Source organism: Mus caroli, chromosome 2 (genome assembly GCF_900094665.2).
Source record: "Mus caroli chromosome 2, CAROLI_EIJ_v1.1, whole genome shotgun sequence".
In the NCBI taxonomy this organism is placed as follows: Eukaryota; Metazoa; Chordata; class Mammalia; order Rodentia; family Muridae; genus Mus; species Mus caroli.
The window spans coordinates 63,783,544-63,794,804 of record NC_034571.1 but is presented as its reverse complement, the minus strand read 5'-3'; the positions used below and the strand labels follow the sequence as shown (position 1 = coordinate 63,794,804).

The following is an 11,261-nucleotide window of genomic DNA, read 5'->3' as shown; positions in this document are numbered from 1 at the left end:
CCTCTATCAGCAGACCTGGGAGGCTGGTTCTCTCCTTAGTTTCAGTGGTCAGAGTATTCTCTGCAGGCAAGCTCTCTTCTTGCAGGGAAGGTGCCCAGATATCTGGTGTTCGAACCTGCCTCCTGGCAGAAGTTGTGTTCCACTCACCAGAAGTCTTAGGATCCCGTGGGGAATCCTGTGTGGGTCCTTGAGGGTGCCCGGAGACTCCACTGGCAAGGCACCCCGGTGCTTGAGTGGACCGGAAGGGACTTGTGCCCCAGCTCAGGCNGGGTTGCCTGCTTCCCTAGTTAATGCAGTCTTAGTTCCTGCACAATTGGATTGGAGCAGATGCTGTGTTCCACTCACCAGAGGTCTTAGGATCCCGTGGGGAATCCTGTGCGGGTCTTTGCAGGTGTCCGGAGACTCCTCTGGCAAGGCATCCCCAGTGCTCTAGTGGACCGGAAGGGCGAAGTGAGGATTTCTTAAAGACAGTGTTGTATCATTTCTGATCAGGAGTGTGATGGAATCTTACCAGTGTTTCTGATAAACCAGACCTAGGACCATCTGGGAAGCAGAGCCCTTGCCCAGCACCTACTGCTCATGGCCTCATGACAGTCTGTTCTAGAATGGTAGAAGTCTTTGAGGAATAGAAGAGAGACGGATTTAAGAAGTACAAGGTTAAGGTAGTAGAAATCTGAAGGAACTCATAGACAGGTCTCCCTGTGTATAGAACTGGAAGTTGAGGCCTCAATTGAATATTGACATTCTCTCCTTTCTCATATATCCTACCTTGGTGTCAATTGCTGTGAAGGTCATTAGACCTATGATTTTGAGTCTCACTCATAACACACACACTATGACACTCCATCATCATTCCGTGATCTCCAGGTGACAGTCTATTCTTCATAGTCTGGAGGTGTCCCAGCATTTGTTACCTAACCCAAAGAAATGACTCTGTATGCATCCTCTACACATCACAGTGAGAGGAATAAATTCAATATCTCAGGTTAGGTTGGGGACAGGGAATCAGGTTTCAGGAGTGGTTTTGTGCTTGATCATAATGAGACGTGGCAAGAGTTTGAATGTGGAAGATTAAAGAAGACACGTGACTTCTGCAAATGCATAGTGTTGAACATGGGTGATTAAGAGGGAGGCCTTTCACACAGCATGGGACTAGATTAGCATAAGGAAGTTGACATGTTACTGATTTCTTGGGAAGTCTGAATGATGACAGACACCATCTTGTTTTAGTCTAATTTCCCCTGCATACAAATACTGAGGGGCATGAAATCATTCTGTCTAGAGTTGGAACAATTGACACACTCCCCTCACCTCCACCATCTCTATCCTTACATTGTACTATGTCAAATTAACGTGTTCAAAACTCAGCTTTAACTATTCCAAGCTTCCACACAACACCCACCAGACTTTTCTTTACACTGGCTTTGATTACATACATTATTCTCCTGTAGGATTTAAACTCTTTGAGAAAGATGGCTCGTCTTATTGTTCCCACTAGTACCTAACATTGGACTTTTACATGTGGTAGGAATCTAATAAACTCCAGCTGAATGAACAAACGCATTAAGCTAAAGTATGTCTCAACAAGATGATTGTTGAGTCATTTCTGTGAGCAGTACCTAACCTGCAGATAAGCCTCATCCAACCTAACTTGCAAGTTCCTTGGCCTGACTGTCATGTGATCTACAAAACCTGGAAGTCGTCTTACAAGGCACCCTATTTTTCTTTCAAGAGAACTTTACCCAACTTATTCTGACCCCAGATAAACTTCATCAAACCTAAGTTGGAAGCTCCCTGCCCTGGTTGTCACGTGACCCACCACATATTTCTGTTGATTTGATGTGTGATGTAAACTAGGACACCAGTTGAGCCCTGTTGCAACCTGCTTGCCATCTTTAACCTATCTTGTCTTGCTGTGTTTTCCAGAGCTTCCATCCGGCAACGATCTAAGTCTCAGCTGTCTCTTCTGTCACATGAACCTCCACTGGCTATAGGTGATCACAAGTCCTCTTACAAAGACAGCAAGGTCAGACACCCCTTGTTCTGGGGTGGGGCCGGGGCATTGGAGAAATCTTTCCCAGGGGTCTCATTATCTTTAGGCAATCATGCTTTTTAGATGTATAGTAATGGATTACTAAGTCAGACCAAATAGGAGAGCTTTAGGACCTGGTGAAAACTTTATAGTTTACACCCCTCCCCTCGAAAGAACACAGATTCTTTTAATTACCTTGAAGAAAATAAATTACATTAAACTGATTAAGGGATACCTGTTTGTATGGAGATAACTTCTTAAAGTTTTTTTTTTCTTTTTAAAAATTTAAACAATACTGGAAATCTTTTTTTCTCACACTTTAAAATTTTCTTAGTTGGTGAAGTTATTTGATAAGACTAGACCTTATTATACAAATTGCCACAAGTTTTAAGTTGCAAAGGTACACTATCCTGCTGTTTGGGACATTATCTTTCTTATAAGGGAACATGTATCAAGCCACAAGTATTTCCCAGCCTGAATGTGCTCATTGTTGATCCCCTACATGGCGTTCATTGAAATTCCTTCATGGAATTCTTAAGTTTGGAATCCATGCTCTCTTCTCTTATTAAATTTTAGACTCCTTAGACTCCCTGGCCCTTCATATCTGTGTTGAGTCGCCACAAGTATTAGCCCAGTGCCTGTATTAAGCAGGGCAACAAGAGGTTTTTGTTTGCTTGTTTAATTTGGAATGAAAAATGGAGTTTCTGTGATTAAAATGAAGCTCACATTCTTCTATGTATCAAATCAAATAAGCCAAAGAATACTTTAATTACAAGTACATCTATTATGCATGATGTAATTTCAAAATGTCCTCAATAAAATCTCAACTTTCGAATCCATTAAGACATCATTACATGCACTAGTTCGCAAAGGAGAAATTTGGGACAATTCTTGAATGATACCCTGTGAAAGATGGGTCAATGAGACTCTCTCCTGTCTTGTTCTATTAACATCAAATAGAGGTCTCACTGTTGAGTAAACTCATTTCCGTAAATACCTGAGAGCCCTCTTTCTCAGGGTGAATCAGAAAGAGGGAACATAAGATGTAAGCATGACTCCTACCTGCATCTTGACACTAGAAATGCATCTCCTCTTTGGGGGGCCAGAAGTAACGGTTTCATTTATGTTCATGGAACTAGGAAGAAAACAATTGAGATCATTTGACTGTTGCCTAGTACAGCTTTTAAAAGTCGCCATTTTATATTTTTCCTAGTAAAGGAGATAAAAATGAAAAACAGAAAAAAAGGTGTTGAGAAGCTGATCCATTGTTCAAGCCCCAAAATGAAATGATCTGCCATTTCCCTGATATTTCTTGGGTATATAGTAACTGTATCAGAATCCTTTAGAGTGGAATTAAAAATTAAAAGGAAAACAATATAATTTGGCTAATGGAATTTCCATTTCTTGCTTTTTATAGAAATTTTAACTAAAGAGCACTGAATGAGAGTGTGTGGCTTGGTTTTTGCTTTTCAAAGTATCTTAACAATTAAATCTACAAGGTCAAACTGAATTCCTGCTCTTTCTCATTCTGATGTCATCTTCTGGGGACTGGGAGATACTCTGGTTCTGGGCGTTCCTAAAGTGTCTCCTGCTACACAGCAATTACCTCCCCCTTGTGGTCTCTCAGAGTATTTACAGAACATGTAGAAGAGCTGAGGCTTGTTAGGAGTCTGCCCTAAACTCTAGGTGGGATGACTCATTGAAAGCGTCAGCTAATGACAGAGCTAAGCTGGTTCTCCTTCTCCAAGCTGTCTGTATCTTTAGCTCATACGTGGGATCAGATGGTAAATATCCTATCAGGTTTAGTATTAAGGGGCACCTACAGAGTAGAAATTTCAGTCTCTAATATTTATGAGTCTTTTTCTATCTTTTTGTAAAGACTTATTTATTTATTTTGTGTATATGAATGCACTGTCACTATCTTCAGACACACCAGAAGAGGGCATCAGATGCCATTACAGATGGTTGTGAACCACCATGTGGTTGCTGGGAGTTGAACTGGGGACCTCTGGAAGAGTAGTCAGTGCTCTTAACCACTGAGCCATCTCTCCAGCCCCCACGGATCATTTTCAGTAAACCTAGAAAACAAAAGATAAAATATATATATACATCAAGTCAAGTTGTGATATATTAGAATCTTGTAGTTTTACCACAGCTGATTTGTGGATTAAGTCCTATCTTAGAGATAGGACAGAGACAGGATTCATAAAAATGCCTATCAGTGTTGGCTCATCTGAAAAAGTTTGGCTTTTTGGCATAAATATTGTCTTATCATTAAATCTTAGAATTATTATCCAGGTAGGAGACTCATATTGTTAGAATACAGAAACAGGTATAAGAAAGTATAGAAAGAAGATAAGATTCCAGTAGGAAGTTTGATCTCCCCCAGGCCCACACAAGAGATCAAAGAAAAAACAAAATACTAGAAAAGTCCTGTCAAACATGGAACCATCTATATAGTAGATAGGAGACCACTGTATTTTCTAGAATGACTTTAGTTACACACATACATATATACATATACACACACACACATATGCATATATAATACATATTTTATTTCTCTGCTGCTAATTTAGATATAATAAATAAAATTTAATAAAATAATCCACTCTCTGAGGACAGGTTTTCATACCACTCAGGTCATTCTAGGACAGTAGGATATAACTTTCTTTAAGATCATTTTTTTTCTTTTTTTAGTGGCTGATTACAAAATTATTCAAGCTAACTATTTTTGTTTATTAATTTGTCTTGATATGAAAACTACAAGGCAAAAAAATTTCATATCTCCCTTAAATGTCTCATTGCTTAAGGTTAGGGACACTTTGCTACAAGGTAACCAGGAAAGGTTCCATCTTGTCAGGCTCTGAATAGTTACCTTCAGGTAATGGCATTATCAGGGAACACATAGAATTTAGAGAACACTCGCCTGGCATTTACGAGTCTGTGAGCAACCAGATCTGAAGTATCAAAACCTATAAAGAGCAATTTTGCCATATGGAAAGTCTTCTGTGTAGTCCCGAGGGTGTGGGCAGAATGCACCTGAGTTAGAGATAAATACCGAGCTATTCAGAGAGGTGACGGTACCCAATCAGAGAAGTGACGGTACCCATAGCTTGGCATCTTTGCACTGCTTCTCTAGCTCAATTCCCACACAGAGATACCAAGAGGACCAGATAACACCACCTTGAAGTGAGTTGTGCTATAGGAGAGGACTCATGGGCAAGACCGCTGTTTTCAATGTGTAAATACACTTAGCAGTGGTATTTTTAAGATGTGTTATTTTCAAAGATACAACACAATTTTTACTGCTTGAGAGTTAGTCTATATGCTATTATGAGCACTATCTATTTGCCATTTAGGGAACAGTCCTGCCCCAGTCAGGCAGGGTAAAGTCCCAAGGAATACCGGTAACAAATCACCACATCTCAGGTGTCTCTGAAGTTACCCGTAACCAATGTGTAACCACTATCACCATCCTGTGATCACCTAAAGGTGTAGACATGTTTGATGTTTGAATAACTAGTGTAACCCTCTCTTTCCCTAAGGACAATGATGTGCTTGTGGAAGAAGTTGAACCTGCCCCAGTTAGGAGGATTCTAAAATACAACATCGCAGAATGGCCCTACATACTGGTAGGATCTGTGTGTGCAGCCATTAATGGGGCAGTCACACCCATCTACTCCCTTTTATTCAGCCAGATCCTTAAGGTAAGCAAGCAACTGGACTAACTTTATTCTGTTCGTACATTCTGGTTTGCTATAGTAGTAGTTGTTGTTAAATGGTTGGCTAGTACTGTATCTAATCTAATGTCTCTTTTCTTTAAACACACTTGGTGGTTTGTTTGTTTGTTTGTTTGTTTGTTTATTGCTAGTTCTGTTGCCCACTCCTGTCCCCTCACCCCTGTCTCTAAAAGATGAACAGTTCATAGAATCTCCACCATACAGAAAATGAAAAAGTGACAGTGGACATACCTTATTCAGGGCCGGCAAGGGCTTAGTCCTTGCACTATGGAAAGTGAATAAACACGGCTACAGATTGAGGTTGCAAGAGGGATGGATGATTTTTGTGGATGAAAAGCACTGGTTGAATAACAATACAAAGGGATTTTCGGGTGCTTCTTAATCTTGCTGGATCGCTGTGGTGCAAAGCTTAATTTAAGGAGCTGGCGATAGTGCCAGTGGGCAAGTGTTTGCCTTGCTACTGACTGCATGCAGCCAGGGGTCATGGGAGGAACTGAGGAAAAAAAACAAAAGGAGTAAAAATACAGCTGGGAGAAAGTTAAGCTCATGTTCAGTTTTCAGTTCCTGGGAGTTTTGTTACTTTCCATGTGACGATTGCTATGGCGACGGGGGCGTTGCAAACACTCATTGGGTATCATCATTGTGCTTCCCAATAACCACTGGATGCCCAGGTTTTTCGGATTGCCATTTATAGAGGAGGACAATAAGGCTCAGAGAATTCAGAGGAGGGAGCATGTGGCGGAGATGGGATTCACACCCAGCCAGGGTGATATAGACACAACTCTGTTTATACCTTATTACCACACATTTAGTCATTAAAAGGCTGTTGTATTTTCACAGATCTCTCTCTCTCTCTCTCTCTCTCTCTCTCTCTCTCTCTCTCTCTCTCTCTCTCACACACACACACACACACACACACACACATCTGGTGAGTTCAACAAAAAAATGACAGCCACACACGTAAGGACATTGTCAAGTTTCTCAAGGGCTTGCCAGCACACCACATTGCCAGAGTAATACTTTGAAAAACTCACATTTTTGTTTCTTTCTCTACATCCCTTCCTTCTCTCCTCTCTGGTAGAAATTAGGACCACAAAAAGTAAACTGCCCTCATGGTTGACACTTGTATAGAAAGACCTGAGTAATCCAGCAACAGAATCGTCTGGGTAGAAACATCTCTAGCCATTTATTTTTTAATTTTTATCTTTTCATGTTTTATTAACATTTATTTTGCATAAAGTGTCATATGCAAATATCAGCCATTAACATCATCTTTTTTTATTAGATATTTTCTTATTTACATTTCAAATGTTATCCCTTTTACTGGTTTCCCCTCTGATAACCCCCTTTCCTTTCCCCCTCCCTCTGCTCACCAACCCACCCACTCCCCCTTCCTGGCCTTGGCATTCCCCTACACTGGGGCATAGAGCCTTCACAAGACCAAGGGCCTCTCCTCCCATTGATGACCAACAAGGCAATCCTCTGCTACATATATGCATCTGGAGCCATGAGTCCCACCATGTGCACTCATGGTCGGTTGGTGGTTTAGTCCCTGGGAGCTCTGAGAGTGCTGGTTAGTTCATATTGTTGTTCCTCCTATGCAAACCCCTTCAGCTCCTTCGGTCCTTTCTCTAGCTCCTTTCATTGGAGACTCTGTGCTCAGTCCAATGGATGGCTGTGAGCATCCACTTCTGTATTTGCCAGGCACTGGCAGGACCTCTCAGGAGACAGCTATATCAGGCTTCTGTCAGCAAGCACTTATTGGCATCCACAATACTGTCTGGGTTTGGTGATTGTATATGGAATGGATCCCAGGTGGGACAGTCTCTGGATGGTCATTCCTTCAGTCTCTGCTCCACACTTTGTCTCTGTAACTCCTTCTGTCTTAGTCAGGGTTTCTATTCCTGCACAAACATCATGACCAAGAAGCAAGTTGGGGAAGAAAGGGTTTATTCAGCTTACACTTTCCACATTGTTGTTAATCACCAAAGGATGTCAGGACTGGAACTCAGGCAGGTCAGGAAGCAGGAGCTGATGCAGAGGCCATGGAGGGATGTTCCTTACTGGCTTGCTTCCCCTGGCTTGCTCAGCCTGCTTTCTTATAGAACCCAAGACTACCAACCCAGAGCTGGTCCCACCCACAAGGGGCCCTTCCCCCTTGATCACTAATTAAGAAAATGCCTTGCAGCTGGATCTCATGGAGGCATTTCCTCAGTTGAAGCTCCTTTCTCTGTGATAACTCCAGCCTGTGTCAAGTTGACACAAAACTAGCCCGTACATCTTCCATGGGTATTTGTTCCCCCTTCTAAGAAGGATCGAAGTATCCACACTTTGGTCTTCCTTCTTAAGCCATCTCTCCGGCCCTGTCTCTCTCCATTTTTAATCACATTGCTTTCGGGAAGTCAGGCAATTGTAAACATAGCTCTAGTTAATTGAGTTTCTGCTTACGTGGCGCCACAATCTTTTATGCTGAAAATCTTTTAAAATAATTAATGTATATTTCTTTATTTTCTAGTAGATACTGCATCCAAATATAAACACATGTTCTTTTATTTATCCAACAAGAATTTGCTGATGGCCTCCCTTAGGCATCATGCTAGGGACTTGACACCACCGTGTCACAGTATTGGTACTTTTCCTGTGAAGTTTCCGGGAAGTGAGGAAGATGCTCATTAGACAGAAAGATAATAGAGAGCACCCACCATTCAACAAATATGAGTCTATGGCTTGTTTACTGGCCATCCTTCTGTTATTGGTCTGGGATGGAGGACAAGATCAGGCTTTACTGACCTCTCCAGCTGCCATTCCATCAGGGAGAGGGTCTGGGTGGGACCTTGCTGAGCAAGAGGAACATATGTTAGAAGAAAGAGTAGGGATGAGTCTGAAATGTAGATGCTGAGATGTTGTGGTATAAAGGACACCTGGAATGTTGACTTCTTCACTGATTTTCTCTTTCTAAACATATTCATTCTTTGACAAATCCATACAGACAGACAGACAGTAGAGGATGGTCGTGTCCTCCCCATTACCCTCTTTTAGTCTACCCACCCCCCATGCCCTTTGGAATCCTTCACAACAAAACCCCCTCCTACTTTCATGTTTTGTTAAAGGGCCCACTGAATTTAATTATGGTTGCTTGCATGAACAGGAGTCGGGAGAGCTGTTCACTGAAGCATGAACATATACCAGAAGCTGTAACACTAGGAAAAATTACTTCTCCTTCCCCGACAGTCACTAAGTGCCAATAGTTCATCAATTAGAAGTGAGATTTCATGAACCTCTCTCCCCAGTCCATGTTCGGATGTTGACAAGCTTGATGTGTTCAGGTTGACAAAGCTGTTTGAGACCATGACTGCAATGGGCATGCCCATTCAGAAGACTGCATTTCATAGCATGTCTAATCCTTCAGCTCTTATGTTCTTTCTGTTCCCCATTCCATGATGTACTCTGAGCTTATATGTATGGGGGGGGGGGTGTGCCATAGCTGAATAAAATTCCACTGTGTACGTGAACCACTTCTTCATTACCCAGGCACCAGCTCATGGACATCTGTTTCCTAACTATTGGAAATAGAGCTGCAGTGAGCATGAACATACAAGTGTCTCTGCAGCAGGAAGCCAAGTCTTTGGAGTATGCCGAGAGAGGGGTGTCTAGACCTGCTTATCTCATTAGACCTCAGCAAAAGTGGAACCAAGAAGATATTTACTCAATGTTCCTATGTTAACCACTATAAGAGGTTTCTTGGGTCCCAAGAGGCCTTTTTCCTAAAATTGGCTCTGCTGCTTACTGGCCATGTCCTTTATGTCCTAGACTTTATCCTATTCTCTGGGACTTGGTTCCCTCAGTTATAAAATGGGAGTTGACAAAGATGACCTTGAAGACAGCTTCTGGCTCTAGAACTGTGAATTGGCCGCATCAGGAAATATAATAACGAAGCAAGAAGATGTGTTTCTGAACCACAGCCAGTCTAAGAACAGGGGTTCTAAGGATGGGTAATCAATAGCCAGCTACTCTGTCTGGACTACATAGATACTATCTGCTAGACTTGAGTGTTCCCCTCTGTTAGTGATAAAGACTTCATTCCTGTGACCTTGTGAGACTTCCATTTAGCACTGGGATGGAGTTAGACTGACCAATAAAACTTTTATTGAAGGGTCTACAACAACAAAATCAGGATCTAGTTGCTGGAACCCAAGCCCGGTTTATTGTTAATGTTCTTAGTGTTACATTCACTAAGAGGAAGAGGATGAAGAAATCACAGTCTTAAGGTTAAGGAAGATTATTTCTATTTGTCTTAGCATAATCATTACATTCTCATCATCATACTCAAGATGATTTCATCTCACAGGGGGTCATGAGTCTGTTTCTAATCGCCCTGGTTTTATCCTGACACACTTAAAGGGTATATTGCATTAATGTGTGGTATATTAAACCACACGTGTGTCCATTAAATGTGCATAAATAAAACCCTGGTTGCTAACCTACCTAAGCCTCCATACACAGCTAAAATATAACGTATTGGTTTCACTTTCCCTGGGTCTGTTTCGGATGGAAGATGTGCCAAGTGTTCAAACCACTGCAAGTCAGATGTGGCAGGCTGGAAAAGCATAGGCACAAGAAGCAGCCAGTCCTGGGATGGTTTTATATCTCTGTATTATTTGTGTATATTTCTTTACTATGAAACAAGAAACCTACTTCCTGGATTGCTGTGAAAATCCTAATTTTAAGGAAATCCTAATTTAAGATTGGTTAAGCCACACATTTGATATCTGACACGTAGCAAGAATTTTATGGCTGCTTTCCATTTAAACAAGTTTTACCATGACACAAATAGAAAGATGTGTTTCTGAGCCACAGACAGTCTAAGAACAGAGGGTTCTAGGGTAGTCTATTGGGCTGCATTTCAAAACTAAGAATGTACAAAGAACTCATGGAACAAGATTTTATGGCAAAAAAGACTATGGGTAAAGTCTTAATCCAATCAAGATAAAGGCTTAATCTTGAAATAAACAGTCATGTGGATTTTAACATTAGTCAATTTCTCTGTCTGGACTATGTAGATACTCCCATCAGCCAAAGGGCATACCCAGAATTAATAAAGAAGCTGGAAACTGGGAACTTCCTTTTCATGAATAACTCTTAGATGAATGGACTCAGGCAAATGTCTTAGTGTTTGTGTCCTTGGTTTTCTATGAGTATTAGGTGGACTCATCTACAGCGGGCAGTCTTTGTAGGGAGAGGTCACTGCTGCATAGCAGTTGGAGGTTTCAAGGATATCTGTGTAGATCTGTTTTATAATATCTTGAATTGTAAATTCTATGAACTAGTTGGTTGCACAAGTCTGTTAAGAATTACTATGCTGTCTTAGAACCCAGTTTCTAGAAGGTATAAAAGCTGTAGAAACTGTCCTAGAAATAGTAAAATCTCATTGATTTAGAACCAACCTCTCTCTCTCTCTCTCTCTCTCTCTCTCTCTCTCTCTCTCT

The 11,261-nt window shown here is 41.3% G+C and overlaps 1 protein-coding gene across 1 annotated transcript in view; it reads left to right on the top strand.

The window, feature by feature from the left end:
• Positions 1-11,261, top strand: part of Abcb11 (ATP binding cassette subfamily B member 11) — a 97,988-nt gene that overhangs the window by 55,936 nt on the left and 30,791 nt on the right. Inside the window, exons 18-19 of the mRNA XM_021182286.2 lie at positions 1,927-2,026; positions 5,581-5,742. Of these exons, the coding sequence (XP_021037945.1) occupies positions 1,927-2,026; positions 5,581-5,742 (262 nt within the window). The remainder of the gene's footprint in view (positions 1-1,926; positions 2,027-5,580; positions 5,743-11,261) is intronic.